This window comes from Oryza sativa, chromosome 7 (assembly GCF_034140825.1).
Source record: "Oryza sativa Japonica Group chromosome 7, ASM3414082v1".
Taxonomy (NCBI): Eukaryota; Viridiplantae; Streptophyta; class Magnoliopsida; order Poales; family Poaceae; genus Oryza; species Oryza sativa.
Window position 1 is genome coordinate 23,948,499 of NC_089041.1, and position 17,976 is coordinate 23,966,474.

At 43.5% G+C, this 17,976-nt stretch overlaps 1 protein-coding gene across 1 annotated transcript; it reads left to right on the forward strand.

Annotated features, from left to right (window-relative positions):
- The first annotated feature begins 2,776 nt into the window (after positions 1 to 2,776).
- LOC4343741 (U-box domain-containing protein 4) lies at positions 2,777 to 5,800 on the forward strand. The gene is made up of 2 exons (XM_015791327.3): positions 2,777 to 4,228; positions 5,260 to 5,800. The coding sequence occupies exons 1-2, from the start codon at positions 2,918 to 2,920 to the stop codon at positions 5,350 to 5,352; spliced, it is 1,404 nt and encodes a 467-aa protein (XP_015646813.1). The 5' UTR covers positions 2,777 to 2,917; the 3' UTR covers positions 5,353 to 5,800.
- The last annotated feature ends 12,176 nt before the right edge of the window (positions 5,801 to 17,976 follow it).

Below are 17,976 nucleotides of genomic sequence, written 5' to 3' on the forward strand. Positions count from 1 at the left end.
AAGTTAAGGTATACATTAGTAATCCCTAAGTACAATGCATATGAAAGTTTAATAAAAAATTGGTTTAAGAGTTGTTAATTGTTTCGCATTGTTCGATGTTAGTATGTATGGTTAGCACATATTTGTTATTGCTAAATGTTGGTAGAGGTATTTAAGTAATTGTACGGTTAAATTAGTTCTTAGTTAGTACATATTATTGATATGTTGTGTGTTAAAATATGTACAAAGGTGTTATATTTTATTTGGATTATTAAACTAGTTGTTTGTTACTAATAGTTGTAAATTAGTACACGGCAATGTAGTATAAGTTGTAATAGGGTAATTATCGAATGATTAAATGATTAAACGTGAGACTATTTGTCATGTTTTATCAGGATGTCAGGTGATATGCCCATTCGTCTGTATTATGGCGATGCTCCTATACAAATATGTGATAGCGGGGTGGATTTGACTGTATATGCCTTCCATGATACTAGTCTGAATGCACCGGAGCATATGGGTTTGAACGACGTGTTAGGGTGGTTGTATAATATGTTTGGGGTAGATCCAGTGCACGATAAATTTGTCATAAATGCCGTGTGGCCAGTGAGGGGTCAACATGGATGGCAGTGGAGAGTAGTGGAGGTTGCGTCAACTGGGAGTTGGAGGAAGTTTGTTAGTAAAGTAAGGGAGAAAGGCTATAGCCTGGCAATAGTGGTGCAGAAGACAACATGTGTTGATCGATCGGGGGAGTCAAGTCATGCAGGTATTCCAAACTCCGCCTTATGTTCACCCCTCGCAGGGAGCATCTGGGTCGGCACACTTCCCTTACATGCCAACGGGGGACAACGTGTTGAACACACCAGCATGGGGACTTCATATCACTCCGCGTGCGCCAGAGCAGGGCCACACACAGCACACATGTAAGTCATTTTAAACAATAACACGCTTTAGTTTCTAATTATATGTATCGTTACTAACTACGCCATATTTTTTGGTTTCTCCCTCTTGTACAAACAGACGATGAGTACGGTTCGGCGTCGACGCATCACGGAGTGCCTGCTTACTCCCCTCGCACAGCATTCATTGAGGACTTCTTTTCCACTGATCCTCCCCAGGAGGAAGTAGGGATGGATTACTGGCACGCAGCACCTCAGGTCACACAGCCGACGCAGGAGACGGAGGCCGGTCAGGGGCCAGACGTGACACCACAGCAGACAGCTAGAGATAGGCACCCCCCTGATAATTTGACATATCCCACTGAGCAGATTAGGCGTAGGAAGAAGGGAGGACCTAGCAAGCGTGCGAAGGGCACTGATCGTCCTTGACTTATCTATTTGTATTAAGCTTTTAGTTATTTCTGTTCTGTCCGTACTATTTGAGAAACACTTTACGATTAACTTAGTACTATCAGTACTATTTCATAAACTTCTTCGGATAATTACTCAGTAGCATACCCTTCGAATGAATCATGACAAATTATCATTCAAATATACAAATAATGAAACTAAATAATTCAAATATTTTAACCAACAAATAAATACTACAATTTCTGACCAAACATTATCAAAACCCTAAATCACATACATATAACATTACAAAAATATTTTCCTTTCTTACACACTAAAATAAATTACATATTATTAAAAAAAATAACTTATTACAAATAAATGGAGAACGCGACCCTGTCGAACTGCGGCAGTTCGACAGCCCAGCCTATCGAACGGGGGCTGTTCGACAGCCCTGCCTGTCGAACGGGGGCTGTTCGAGTCCTGTCGAACGGCAGCCTTCCGATCTCCTCGCCAGTCGCGCTATGGCCGTTCGATAGGTGCCCTATCGAACTGCACCCGTTCGACAGAGACCTATTTTCGCGATTTTCCCCGGTTGACCACTACTTTTGCGATTTTCCATAAAAATAATATTAATTCTCAAAAAAATTCCTCCCCCCACTCCCACTCCCTCGGTTTTTCACCGCACGCGCACCTGAAAGAATCAAAGAAACGCCTCCGATGCGCTGCGCCATGATCAACCACCGACTTTTTGACCACGCGCGCGCGCGCGTGCAAAGCGCCCACCTCCTCACCGTGAACACCGTCCCGTCCCCACTCCTCGCCGCGCTGCCAAATGTACGTCGCTGCCACCTGCCCAACGGTGAAAAAAAAACCCCACCGAAACGCTCCCGCTGCCTCCACGTCTCCACCTCGCACCGCGCCAAGGCGGCAACACCCATGCCCATTACTCCGTACTACTACAGCAGTGGCGGTAGCAACGCGAGAGGCCGTGGTCCGTCACGGAGTGGCGCGAGAGCTGCTGCTGCTGCTACCTGGCACGGGGAGGAACAAACAAACGGAAAGAAAGGGGATTCCTTGCTTCCACAGCCACCAAAAGTAAAACCACCCGGTGCATGGTGTTGGTGGCCGGCCGCCCATGCCATGGCTCCCTGACCTTTCCGCGGCTCAACTCTCCCCCATCCATCTCCCACACACACATCCACTGACAGCTCTGCACGAGAAACGCTTGGCCCCAACTGTCATCGCACGTTGGCGCTGAACTGGTGCGCCTAGGTTTGGTACCAATCGGGTAACCCATCCCAGCCTCCTCGACACCTGTATCGTCAACCCCGGGACGAGACGCGAGCGCAAAAGCGACTACAAAGATACACACCGCACCACCACCACCACGCACGCAAGCACGCCTCTCGTCGCGTTCCGTTTCGTTGCGACGCCACGCGAGCCATGCTGCCGCTGCCGCGTCGTGTACGTGTGTATATACGCCGCGCCGGGTTGTAGCGTAGCGCAGCGTGGGAGTACTACACTGCACTGCATCGCGCAACCAACCAACCACCCACCACAACACAACCCTCCTCTCCTCATCATCACTCGCTCGCTCGCTCTCGCGCTTTGCGGCAACTGGCGGTGTCTCCTAGCCCTTGCCTGCCATGGTGTCGCTAGCCGGCTCCCAGATCCCGTCGCCGGGGCAGAGTCCGTGCGCGGCGGCGCGGTCGCAGCGCCGCGGCGCGGGGTACTCCATGCGGACCATCCGGTCGGCGCTGCTGCAGCCGGACTCCTGCCCGGGCTCGCCGCATGTGGCGGCCGCGTACGACGCGGCGGGGGCGGACTCGGACATGGAGAACTTGACGGACTCCGTGATTGATTTCCATCTCAGCGAGCTGGCGGCCACCGCGGGGCCCGCGCACCCCGCGGCGGTGGCCAAGTCGTCGTCGGCCAACGCGGCGGCCACGGAGATGCTCGAGCTCTCGCGGGACTTCAGTGACTACTCGAGCTTCAACTCGGATATCTCCGGCGAGCTCGAGCGGCTCGCGGCGGCGGCGGCGGCGGTGGTGACGCCCAGATCCGACGCGCCGCAGGTGGGCGCCGTGGATCTGAATGAGCTTGAGTCGATGGATCTGTCCGTCGAGGCGGCGCCGCTGGAGCGCGTGGAGCCGTTCGTGCTGGCGTGCGTGCGGGCGCTGGGGCCCGACGCCGCGCCAGACGCGCGGCGCACCGCGGCGGCGAGGATAAGGCTGCTGGCGAAGCACAGGTCGGACATCCGCGAGCTGATCGGCGTGTCCGGCGCCATCCCGGCGCTGGTGCCGCTGCTGCGGAGCACCGACCCGGTGGCGCAGGAGAGCGCGGTGACGGCGCTGCTCAACCTCTCGCTCGAGGAGCGGAACCGGTCGGCCATCACGGCGGCGGGGGCCATCAAGCCGCTCGTGTACGCGCTGCGGACGGGCACCGCGTCGGCCAAGCAGAACGCCGCGTGCGCGCTGCTCAGCCTCTCGGGCATCGAGGAGAACCGCGCCACCATCGGCGCGTGCGGCGCCATCCCTCCCCTCGTCGCGCTGCTCTCCGCGGGCTCCACCCGCGGCAAGAAGGACGCGCTCACCACGCTCTACCGGCTCTGCTCGGCGCGCCGGAACAAGGAGCGCGCGGTCAGCGCCGGCGCCGTCGTGCCGCTCATCCACCTCGTCGGCGAGCGTGGCAGCGGGACGTCGGAGAAGGCAATGGTGGTCCTCGCCAGCCTCGCGGGCATCGTCGAGGGCCGCGACGCCGTGGTGGAGGCTGGCGGGATACCGGCGCTTGTCGAGACCATCGAGGACGGCCCGGCGAGGGAGAGGGAGTTCGCCGTGGTGGCGCTGCTGCAGCTCTGCTCCGAGTGCCCCCGCAACCGCGCGCTTCTTGTCCGTGAGGGCGCCATCCCACCGCTTGTCGCGCTCTCGCAGTCCGGCTCTGCCCGTGCCAAGCACAAGGTAAAACCTTTTCAACTTTACATTCCTCTTGTTTGCTAATGTCATATCGGGATTGGATATTTGGGTATGATTTGCAAGATTTCTAGTATGTCGATTTTCAAGTGTAGATTTTGGGTTTGAGCTTTTGGTGTGACTGAAGCTTTTGGATAATTGTACCGAACAGTATCCAACGAATTCACCTGTTAGAGTTTGATTGAAGTCTGATTACCATTATAATAAGTACTGAAAAGTACATTAAACCTAGACGGAGGAAAAGGTTCACTGTGCACGTACCTGAGTTTAGGTAGATTTCTACTACCTGATTATTATCAAAGCTGTTTAATTCAGCCCTGGTTTCTATTAAGAAAACCATCATGCTAGCTAACACGCAATGCAGATTTGCAGTACACTAGTTGTTGACTTGTAGATTCTTTTCACATAGTGCAGATATGCACTTTATTAATTATACATATCTTAGGTACAGTCTTGGATTTGCTAAACCTTCGAGGTACAAGAGGATGCACGTTCACTCTTCTGCAAGTCAAAACTGCAGTACCTTTGCTGTTAGCTTGGTCCTTCGATTTAAGAAACATTGCTTAGTTCTTACTACCTCCGTCCCACAATATAAGGGATTTTGAGTTTTTGCTTGCAACGTTTGACCACTCGTCTTATTCAATTTTTTTTTTGCAAATATAAAAAACGAAAAGTTGTGCTTAAAGTACTGTAGATAATAAAGTAAGTCACAAATAAAATAAATAATAATTTCAAAAATTTTTGAATAAGATGAGTGGTCAAATGTTGCAAGCAAAAACTCAAAATCCCTTATATTATGGGACGGAGGGAGTAAACAATAAGTATATTAATTATTTATATGACAATTATCATTTTGCCACCATAGTCTAGCCTGTCGTGCTTTATCTGCCTAGTTGTACAGTCGGATTGGAAAGAGCACCCCCGAATGTGTGCTTCACTAGTTAGCTATCTAGATTTACTGAATCTGAAATCTGCTTCCAAATTTTGGAGACACTTATGTTTAGCTGTGTGATTTGCAGGCTGAAACTTTGCTTGGGTATCTCCGCGAGCAACGGCAAGGAGGTGGTGGCTGCAGGGTTGAACCCGTGGCAGCTTCGAGCTTGGCCAGGTAATGCTGTAATCATGTGGTCGCAGTATGCTTCGCTCTTATTTAACCTCGTGTGCTCTGTTCTTGGAGAATGGAGTAGCTGTGTAAGGAGGGGTAGAGATGATCATCTGTAAATAACGGTTGATGGCTTTGGTTTGGTAATGTGAATACAAATGTGGTTTGCGAGTGACGGATGGTTAGTTGGTATAACTAACATCAACTGAGAGGAGGATCCAGCCATCCAGGGGGTGGGGACAGAGGGTTTGGATTGTTGGTAACTGCTAAGGTGACGTTGAATTTTAGATGTGTACAGGATGCTAGGGTGGTATGCTTGCTTGGCTTGGAAAGGTTATAGGAGAATGATGGATCATCAACCATGTCTTTTTTCCTTCTGGTTTGGAGTCCGAATTCCCCTGTTCCAATTTATCTAGTGTGACTTATTTTGCAAATATTTCATTATTCTCTTTGCTCCATGTGGTTTCCTTTCTTTTCCTGTTGAATCAAGATATTCTCAATTGTGATGAATATACTCAACTCAACAACTCACATGTCCATGACTTGTGGGATCAGGACCCGCGCGTGTAAGTGAGACATGAGGTAAGCAAAGCTTGAAATGCCAACTTTAGGTCTGGCAAATCCTGAATTTCACCTGGTTAGCATGCATCAAACTATGAATACTCACCTTTTCTGTAACCGTATATTTCATCCGTTCCAAAATATTGCTATCTAGTACTGGATGATTATGTCTAGATTTATAGTATTAAGATGTGTCACATTCAGTCTTACTCCTACCTCTGGAAGTGCTGCTCCCAGCATCTGGGTTACATACAGCTACACATAATGTTGCAAATTTGGTTATGGTCAGGACTCAGGATAGCACTACTGCGCTATGGCACCTTACTCAGCTGTCTATCAATCATGAATAGTGCCTGGCAGTGTGTTGGCCATGTTGGTAGCATACAACTTTAATGTGATCAATGTTAAAGCCAGTACTACTGTTTTTAAACGTAACTCATGACGGTGTGTCGAGACGTTTGACGAGTGTGATTTTAACCGTTATTTTTTGAGTAGTATGCAATGCAAGAGTGAAGTATACTTTTGGTTAGAAATCTAACAATGCTACTTTGATACTACTCCACAGTGTAATCACATAGTTTAGAAACTACCGTGGGTCAAAGCATGATCAGTCTAAATTGTCAGGTATTTGTGTGGGAGCATCGAGTACGATCTGGCCGACCATTTTACTTGCTACTAGTTGTCATGAACAACGACACTTATTATAATGGAGGCTGCCCTACGTGTACCGTTGGTTTCTATCAATCAGAGCAGCAACACATGAACCAAAAATGAATAAACCTCTAGCTGAATCATGATAGCAACGGCTGTTGTTCTGCTGCAAGATAGTTCGTGAACCGTGTGTGGCTAGAGAGACTTCATCCATCTCCTTGCAACTTTGCACGATCTCAGGTCATTGTCTTGGCTAGCTGGCCTGGTTTAGGATAGCTATTGTATCCATGGCCCCCCCGGTATCCTGTACCCTTGCTAAATGATTGGCCCCGTGTTCAGAGAGAAGTTTTCAAGTTTTCTCCATCAGCCTGCACATTTGCACCAGAATATGACCTTTCTGACGAAACAAACCAGATAGTAGCAAAAATCTGAGGCGTTTTCAGTCTATGGACGCCATCCAGTTTGGTCATATGACTCGCTCTTGGGAGATATCCCTGTGTGTGGCTTTCAGTTCTAGTGCATGCCAGGATGTGACGGTGACGTCGATTCGATCTGCTTCATCCTTCGCTGTCGATACGAATGTGTAGTACTTAAGCCTGTAGAGATTTGACCGATCAAAATGAAGTCTTAATTAAGCGGCCTGGCCATTAAACTCAACAAGCAAGCCAAATTCGCCTGTGGTTTATCAAGGTCTCGTCTCTCTCTGCTGTGTACGAACAGCTTGCAACAGCGAGGGCACATAAATTCATGGATATCTCAATAGAAGCGTAGTACTATCATACGGGCTTATTGCCTGTGTGCTGGTAGCCTGGTACAGAAAGAAAACAATCAGCAACCAGCTTCACTTTGAGATAAGTGCTAAATTTGATCGTTTTCTATACTATTAGTAGTTGCGTACTCCTTTCGTATTAAAATATAACTATCTAACATCTGATTAGATGCTTGTACTACAAATTTGAATAGACCATTCAAAAAATAGTAAATTAGAATCAAATTGAACGTATCTTAGTACTATAAATTATATGGGATATGTCCAATTCGATTCTTTACTAGTACTCCCTCCATTCCAAAATATAAGGCACAACCACCATTAACCTAAAGACCAAGAAATAATTATTATCATTTTGTAGTTTGGATCATCCTAATAAATACTAATGTATGCATCCAATAGAATTAGATAGCATGAGAGTGGAGGATTTAAAAATAATAATAATTTAATGGAGAAGATGTCATAGTTAATTGTATGCTGGCATGTATGACTTATATTATGGAGCATCTAATAAAAATGGAATGGAGAGGGTATATTATAAGGATAGTAGTAGTAATTTAAGATGTACAGCCGACCGCAAGGCATAGAATATGCGTCTGATGTTATCTGGTGACCTGTAAAATATTGAGCCGTGATCTGTAAAATACATAGTACTCCAGTACACGACACAGCCCCCCGTACCTTTGCCCTCCTCCCGACTGATGAATCCATGGAGCTCTCTCTCTCTCTCTCTCTCCGTTCACAGACTGTACAGCACTCGGCGAGAGCAACGAAACGACACACACGGGAGCCGCCTCCTACCTGAACTTGAAGAGAGAAAACAATCCTCGACCGTGCGCGTACGGCGACGGCGTGGGGGTCGGGACATGGGACTCCCTCGCTGGCGTGGCGAACCACCGCTAGATTGGCAGCATATGCGCGCGAGGCCGGCGGCCGCGACCGCGAGCGTAGTGCGTCTTTTTTCCGGCACGGAGACGAGGGATGCCGTGGATGCGCATGCATGATTGCTGGGCCGTAACGGCATGGCCATGTGCGCCGCGAGAAAATGCAGCTGCGTTGTACCATCAGGGCTACTGTGGAGTGGTGGGGCGGCAACTCATCTGCTGTTGGGAGCAGGGTTTACTGTACCTAACTGTAAAAAGTCAGACAAAATGTATGAAAATTTAAATTATTTTTAAAATCTGTTTGGATTGGTGGGATCACTGCATGGTTACCGTTACCGTACCCTGACAATAAACCCGATTAACGTAGTAACCGGTGTTTATTGTCAACCCTGATTGGAGGCAGAGACCAGAACTATTACCCTCGGGTGAAATCCAGTAGTAACCGGCCTGTTACGAAATTCCGTTCGACAAAATTTCAAACTTAAAACTTAGGGCCCCGTTGAAACGCAGGAATGGGAAAATGTAGAAATAGGAAAAACGTAGGATTTTGATAGGAATGTAAATGTAAAACAGAGAATTGCAAAAACACAGGAATAACCATTTGATTAGACCGCAGTAAAAACGCAGGAATTAGAGGAGAGATAAGGATTCAAAGGAAAGTTTCCATGAGGTTCTACCTCATGTTAGAATTCCTCCAAAACTTGCATGGCATTTGACATTCCATAGGAATTTCATAGGATTCCATAAGATAAATTCCTTTGATTCAAAGGGCTATATAGGAAAAATTCCTATAGGAATAAAATTCTCTAAAATTTATATGAATTTCCTTTGAATCAAAGGGGGCCTTAAAGTTCTTGCTGTTAAACAGACAATCGATGGAGGAACTCTGAAATTTGAAATGAAATCTAAAATATAATCTCTTTTGTTTCAATTCATGTCCTTGTACAGTACTATATTGGAAGTTTGGTTCATGCCTGGGTTTGTTTGTTTAGTTCACGCTAAAATTGAAAGTTTGGTTGAAATTGGAATTATGTGACGGAAAAGTTGAAAGTTTATGTGTGTAAGAAAATTTTAATGTGATAGAAAAATTGGAACTAAACTCGGCCATAGTATAGTTAATAAGTCAGTAGCTTGTAGCCGCCTCTAATTAACGGACGGTCCCCGGTCTAGGATCAAAATCTTTCAAGAGGGTCAACTACCAACGTCCAGGTCAGACCTATTCTTGCATGCATTAAAACGGGCCGTGCATGCATATCGAACTTTGTTGAATGCTGCGTTAAACGCCGACTTCTCGAATGAATACGGTCGCTGTGCATGCTTGCTTCCTCCTCGTTTAGTTGTTGTTCTCACTCTTCAGATGGCAGTTTCTACTTGTCTGTAGTAGCCCTCGCAGCTGGATTCCTCAACTAACTTCAGTTTTTCTTTTAAGAACAGTAACTTCAGTTTTTTGTCGTACGTTTAATTGATCAAGCAGTTAATAAGTTTATTTTGTAGTATCGGCAAATTAAGGTCGGTCCATACAAGTACACATGGACCATCTGCGTGCCCCTTATACAACCAACTAGCAGGTAGCAACCGGGTGAGGATACTCTACAATAATATTAATACTATTACAATTACTGGTACATAGGTTATATCTTTCTATATATTGTTTTATACGTTGGTGTCTGTAATAATACTGTCATAATAGATAATGTGATGTATTAGTACTGTGAATCTGATAAGGTAGAAGCAGGACACATTTTCTTCCGTTGAGTGCAGAGACCAAACCATGTAAGCAAAAGACTAACGAGGCTACAAGCCAAAGCGTCACTGACTCACTGACTGCGTCCTGCATTGCATTATCAGGATTTGTTGTCACTCGACCAGCTGTGACAATCGCGACGACCGGAACGGTTGGGCGAGGATAGCATACGCATTCAATCCACTCGAAAGCGACCATTTTTTTTTCTCTTAGACTAATCATCACATAAGAAAGCTTAATATATATATGAGGGAGGTATATATATACCACTATAGTATGTCTATATTATATGCTGAGCAGTCGACCATGCCACGTGGTCTATGCTCAAGCTCCGTTACTAACTGTTTTCACCGTAATTTTCGGTGATGAACCATGTGGAAGGCACGCCCCAATCAAAAAAAAAAAAAATTGGATGAAGAAAAGAAATAGAGTAGAGGGCTGGTTACCTGCAAAGAGTAGAGGGCTGGTTTGTTTAATTTTGAATCAAAATATTGGATGGTAATGTTTGGTTTAATTTCTACCATTTTTTTTCTATGAGACATATATGTAATATGTTGTCAAAATATTGGCATTTCCAAAATCTTGCCCATATTTACTATTGTAGCAAACAAACAAGCTTAATCTAATTTTTAGTTCAAAATACGGTAATCGTATGGTGTTGGCTATCATTGACAGCCAATACGTCATTGGTAATGAGCTGCTTATCGGTTCTTAAACCCATCATTTAAAAATATTGGTGTATATAGATTGTTATCGTAAAAATAGATAGTTAATAGTAAGCCACATTTCAAATATAGATGATAGCTCTTATTGGAGGCCGGAGGCACTGAGGCAGCATCTTATCAAGCGTTGGGCTGAAGTATATATAATTTTATTTTCAAAGACTATGTAAAATTGAGTGTTTTTCAATGAAATTTGTTGCCATGTGTGGGGCTCAGGCCCAAACGCTGCCCCACATGTGACTCCACATGGTTGATCTTCTTATATGCATACTAGCTATAGACTCAAATATATTTTTTTTTACTTGAAGATTCATTGGATATTGTGAAATACTCCCTCCATTCCAAGTTGATTTACATATTTTATAGGTACACTAAGACTAAAAAAAAGCTAATAACTCTCTCATACTATATTTACTCTAGCAACAAACTCAATGCATGCATCATCTCCACTATTTGCTAGCCAATAGCAAATTAAGATATTGCATGTGGGTTATAAATACTTGTGTGCATGGATGCATGCATCATAGCAAATTAAGATATTGCATGTGGGTTATAAATACTTGTGTGCATGGATACATGCATCAATATCCATTTACTCCAATGCACAAATAATGAATAGACTTAATAAATTAACACAAAAATATAGATCATTTAGGAATAACCTAAAAAAACTATATGTAGATTAATTTAAAATGAAGGGAGTATACAATATGCATCCACAGTATCAATAGAGAACTAGTTAGGTCAAATATACGATCGAGATGGAATACAAATAGATCTCCGGTAATGACAAATATTCTGGAAACTATAATAGGACTGACTAACTATGGTGAAGATGATAATGAGTTAATGACAGACTTATCGCAAAAGGACCTAGAGGAACCAGCTGAATGGAGCTCTATCTGATAATGATATATATTCTTGACATTGAAGATAGTGAGTGTTTAGAAGATGGTGAGTGTTTTTCATCCTCTCATGGAGATAACAACAATAAAACAAATGCCACTAGGACAAGCTTATGGTGAACCTAACATTAAATTCTTAGCATGATCTTAAAAAGTGCAATGGGTTTTTGCGGTGTTTTGCCGCATCATGCTCTCCTTCTGCAACTTAGAGCAAATTTAATAGTATAGCTAACTACTAGCTCCAAATCATCTATTGACAATTTAATAGCCAATTCATACAGTAATTGTTTACTATACTATTAATACATGGTCCCACCTGTCATACACACATTACGTCTTAGAGTCCGTGCTACAGTTGGCTACAGATCTGTAGCCCGCTACACTTCTCTCTCATATTTTATCTCTTTAAAATATGTTTATAACTAGCTAATAGTCTGCTATTGTATTTGCTCTTATGACTATAGGAATGTAGCCTTCGGGTATTTGGTGAGGCTTTGGCTTCTTGCTTAGGTCCGGTTTAGTTCCCAGCTTTTTCTTCAAACTTTCAACTTTTTCATCACATCAAAACTTTTCTACACACATAAACTTTTAACTTTTTTTCTTCAAACTTTCAATTTTAGTCAAACTTCTAATTTTAGCGTGGAGCTAAGGACAGCCTTAGTAAACATTGCTGGCTCAGGTAGTGTGAGAGCAAGTTAAAACCATGGGCTGCATTGGCAGAGCACATCTGGGTCAAAGTGCAAGTGTGCAACTTCTATCATTGGATCTACAAGCAAGAATGCAAGATACTACTACATTCAAGTGGGTAGCAATCAAGTACAACTTTATGCCATCCCTTACTTTCTTTCTGGTCATCCATTACATACACGCACGCATGCCTTGAGCAACATGCTAAAGGTTACATGGGCTAGCTTCAAGAATCAGAGGTTTTCACTTTTGAGATTCTGTTAGTCAGATTCAGCCCCTGTTAGAGGATTAGATTAGAAGAATTTACATAATATAATTCCTTTGGGGTAATTTTATCATTCTTGAGAAGGCACGGGAGGTGCAATATTTTGTAGTGTAAAATTTGATACATCCAGGTACTAGGTACCCTGAGGTACCAAAATTTTAGTGTAAAATTTGATACCTCTAGGTATTTTCTCAAGAATTATAAAATTTCCCTAATTCCTTAGCTATTTAAAAAGTTAATATTGGAAAAGAAACTACGATTGAAAAAAAAACTTAAAATCAACTTTAATTAAAACTAGATTCTAAAATTCAAAATTTTGCAACAGTTGATAAGCAAATAAGTAAACGATGGAGCTATAGGCAAGTGTTATGCTTATGTTGGACGGTCAACAAGGCAATGCCAAATAAAAATTATGATCTCTATACGTAAGCTCGAGCTTGTATGGCTAACAACGATTACATGTACCACACCATGTATCATCTCCAACAGTGTTATAGCAAGTTAACAACCTCTCCAACGCCAAAGAGGAAAATGTGCCAATTGACATGATAGGATGGTGGGAGGTTTGCAGAAGAGAAATGGTAAAAGAACAAAGGCGTGATTTCGATGGTCTCTTCATCTACATGCACTGGTGAAGAAACCATCTTTCGTCGGTCGGCCGAATTCCACAATAGTCCCGGTTGCAATAAAAACCGGGGCTAAAGATGATCTTTAGTCCCTGTTAAAAAGGGTAACGGGCATATTTGATTTTTAGTCCGGACTAAAGATCAGTTCAAATGCTGTCAGGGCCTGTCAGGCCCCCCCGGGATCTTTAGTCCCGGTTGGTAACACCAACCGGGACTAAAGATTATGGGGATCTTTAGCCCCGGTTCATAACACCAACCGGGACTAAAGTCCCACCCCTATATATATATATGTCTTCTTCCTCCTCCAGCTACCTGAGCAAGCTTCAAAATTTCTTCAAAAAAGAGGGGAGGTCATGCCAAAATTTCTAGTAAATTTATTTTGGTGATTATGTACAAATCGGAGGTGTCTAAAAGGTTAGCAACTTCATCCTCCAATGTTTTTTTGTCATATTACATTTGGAGCTATGTTTTGCACACTATTTTGTCTCCAAAATTTAGTTGTAAGTTGATGAGAGAGAAAATTTGTGTGGGGAAGAAAGAATATATAGAAATTTAGTTTATTTGCTAAATAAGGTTTTATAAAATAGTTGAGAAGGAAAATATAGTGAAAGTTAATATGAAATAATAGAAAAAAAACTAAAATGAAAATTAAAAGAAGTACAACACATTAATATTAGTTTAAAACTTTAGAAATAGTAAATAAGAATTATTTGGTGTAATATTTTATAATTTTTGTATGAATAATGATATGTCATTATTGTATGACTGTTGAAAGAGTTTGTAATTATTTTATAATTATTGTATGACTGTCATTATTGTAAGAATAATTATTTGTGTATGATTTTTTTTCATCTCATGTAGATGGATCGGCAATGGATGTACGCTGACCGGCGGTCCAAAGAGTTTATTGACGGCGTGCATTATTTTTTGAGAGTGGCCGAAGCTAACAGGCATAATGGTTTTATTTGTTGTCCATGCAATAAGTGTAAGAATTAGAAGGAGTATTCTGCATCCAGGACTATTCATTTCCACTTGTTTGAGTCGGGGTTCATGCCAAGCTATAACTGTTGGACATCCCACGGAGAGCAAGGGGTTGAAATGGAAGAAGATGAAGTAGAAGACGACAATATTCCGGACTTTGGTCAGTACGCAGGATTTGAAGGAAATCAAACGGGCGAGGAGGAAAGGGATGCTGATGGTAACGACCTAAAGTCTCATGACTGTCACGTGTTGATGACACAACTGCTACCAGTTGTAATAAGGGGTATCCTTCCAGACAATGTCCGGGCAACAATAACAAAGCTATGTGCTTTCATGAACGCAATTTCGCAGAAGGTCATCGATCTGGATAGATTAGAAGCCCTTCAGAATGATGTGGTGCAATGTCTTGTTGGTTTTGAGTTGATATTTCCACCTTCATTTTTCAATATAATGACGCATCTGCTTTGTCACCTTGTCAAAGAGATCAGTATTCTCGGGCCTGTGTACCTACACAACATGTTTCCTTTCGAGAGGTACATGGGCGTTCTGAAGAAGTACGTTTGTAACCGTGCTCGTCCAGAGGCAAGCATCGCCAAGGGGTATGGAACAGAGGAGGTCATCGAATTTTGCGTAGAATTTATTGAAGACCTTCGCCCAATCGGGGTACCTGAATCACGCCATGAAGGGAGACTATACGGAAAGGGAACTCTCGGAAGGAAAGCAATAATGACGGTAGACAACAATTTATTCCGTAAAACCCATTTCACGGTTCTGCAACAATCTTCATTGGTAGCTCCTTACATCGAGGAGCACTTGGCTCTAGTTCGCGCTAGAAACATCGGTAAGTCCGATGCATGGATTACACGGCATCACATTGATACTTTCCCCGCGTGGCTACGACAACATCTCATAGGTAACGAGACGATCAACCAATAACTGGCCTTCCTGACTAGGGGACCATCTGGGTTGATCGCGACATTCCAGGGATATGAGATCAATGGGTACACATTCTACACGAGAACCCAAGACATAAAGAGCACGAACCAAAATAGCGTTGTTCGTATCGATGCCATGGGACACGATGGAACAACTGGCACGTATTACGGTGCCATCAAGGACATATGGGAACTTGACTATGGTCCTCTCAAGGTCCCTCTGTTCCGGTGCCAATGGGTTAGGTTGACTGGTGGAGGCGTAATGATTGATGACAGTGGGATGACAACGGTTGACCTTAACAAGGTTGGATACTCGGACGAACCTTTTGTCCTTGCCAATGATGTAACGCAAGTCTTTTACGTGAAGGATATGTCTAGCAAAGGAAAGAAGGGCAGAGGGCCTGACGAGCCAAAGCGTCACGTGGTTCTCCCAGGCAAAAGAAAAATCGTCGGAGTTGAGGACAAGACCGACGAGGATTATGATCAGTTGGATGGGCAACCCCCTTTCACGGTGACGATTGACCCTAGCATCCTCCTACCAAATGAAGACACCCCTTACTCACATATCGATCACAAGGAGGGAACAATAGTGAGGAGAAAGTACGTGCGGTCAACCGTCACCGCCGATGTATTGCCGTAATTATTGTGTACACGATGTAAACTATTTTGGATGTATTGATTATCCGTATAAATCAATTGTTGTATGGCATATGTTAATTACGTACGATTATTAGAGGTTTTAACAATTTTAAATCATGTAATTGCTAGTTATATGCGATAATTAGAATTTTTAAAAGTTTTAAATCATGCATGTGGCATTTACATATGTTACTTAGAGTTTTTAACAATTTTAAATCATGCATATGCTAGTTATATGCGATAATTAGAATTTTTAAAAGTTTTAAATCATGCATGTGGCATTTACATATGATACTTAGAGTTTTTAACAATTTTAAATCATGCATATGCTAGTTATATGCGATAATTAGAATTTTTAAAAGTTTTAAATCATGCATGTGGCATTTACATATGTTAATTAGAGTTTTTAACAATTAATTTAATATCATTCATATGCTAATTATATATGATTATTAGAATTTTTATTAATTTTAAATCATGCATGTCGTATGTATATACATATGTTAATTACAATTTTTAACAATTTAATATCATTCATATGCTAAGTATATATGGTTATTAGAATTTTTATTAATTTTAAATCATATATTTGCTTATTACGTTTTATCCACTTAATTTACTATAGACAACAATAATGTTTCGAAGTAATTGTCATTAATTTTTCGACTTTAAATAATTTTAATGCATTATTTTCTATTTTAGAAACACATATGTAATGGAAATTAATATTCATTGCGCTTATCAGTAGTCCCGTTTCTTAACCCTAACCGGGTTTAAAAAGAATTTGGAAATAGCGGGAAAATATCTTTAGTCCCCGTTGATGAGAACAACCGAGAGTAAAGATATCTTTACTCCCGGTAGTTGAGAACAACAGGGACTAAAGATCTAGGGGTGTATATATATTCCAGATGCGCACCCTCGTCTTCTCCACCAACACTTAGAAGTTTTTTCCCCGATTGATCTCTCTCGGCTTCTCCTTCGCCGCCACTCCCTAGGGCATCCCCGCACCGACGCCGCCGTCGTATCTCGCCGTTGCTTCGCGCGCGTCGTCATCGCTGCCTCCGCCGCCGCCGCATCTCTGGGGTGAGAGCCGCCGCCGCCTCCCTCTCTCTCTCTCTCCGACCTCGATCTCTCTCTCTCCCCAAACCGCCGCCGGCCGCCTCGTTGCCGACGCCGCCGCCGACGTCGTCGCGGCCGAACACGACTCCGCCGCGCCGACGATGCCGACTCTGACCTCGATGCGGCCGCCACTAGCCACGACGTCGCGCTGGCAGTGCCGACGAAGCCGCGCCACGACGTCGGGCCGCGCCACGCCGCCGCGGCGGCACGACGCCGGGACGCCCCGACGCCGCCGCGGCACACCACCGCCGCACCGCCGCCGCGCCAAGCCGCAGCCGCGCCGCCATGCCGCCGCTCCGCTGCCGCCACGTGAACGAACGAAGAATGATCGTGAACGAACGAAACGTACGTGAATGTGAATGAACAAACGAACGTGAACGAACATGAACGAACGAAACGTACGTGAACGAGAACGTGAACGTGAACGAACGTGAACCTAACGTGAACGTGAACTTAACGTTGTATGTGAACGTACGTAAACGAACGAACGTGCGTGAACGAAAAGTGAAGTTAACAAGAACGCGAACATGAACTTAACGTACGTTAACGTGAACGCACGTGAACGAATGAACGTAGGTGAACGAAACGTGAACTTATCGAGAACGCGAACGTGAACGATCGTGAACGAAACGTGAACTTAACGAGAATGCGAACGTGAAATACAATATATGTTACTTTGCGTTTATCCTAATACATCTTATGTTGCAGAAAAGACGTTGTCGTCGTCGTCCCTCAAGCCGGAGTGGTAGCTAGCCCTCGAAGGAATTCGCGCAGGCAAGTGATGTAAATATATGATTGTTAGATTTTTAATGCAAGTAAGACTATTAGATTTAATATACGACACTTAGACTTAGCATATATGATTATCTAGGTTTGTAATGTACGACACTTAGACGACTTAGCATATATGATTACCTAGGGTCCTAATATACAACACTTAGACTTAGCATAGTATAAGATTATTAGATTTGTAATAAGACGCATATAAGATTGTTTGAGTTAGCATAGTTCTAATACAAGATTATTTGAGTTTTAATATAAGATTATTAGATTTGTAATTAGACTTAGTATATAATTATTGTCTAGGGTCCTAATATATGACACTTAGACTTAGCATAGTTGACTATTAGAGTTTTAATACAATAT

What these genes read in the sequence shown, in the direction of transcription:
- LOC4343741 (XM_015791327.3), top strand. Translation starts at nt 2,918, where the DNA reads ATGGTGTCGCTAGCCGGCTCCCAGATCCCGTCGCCGGGGCAGAGTCCG. An exon ending in CTGCCCGTGCCAAGCACAAG is followed by an intron (nt 4,229 to 5,259) that starts GTAAAACCTTTT and finishes TGTGATTTGCAG; the next exon opens with GCTGAAACTTTGCTTGGGTA.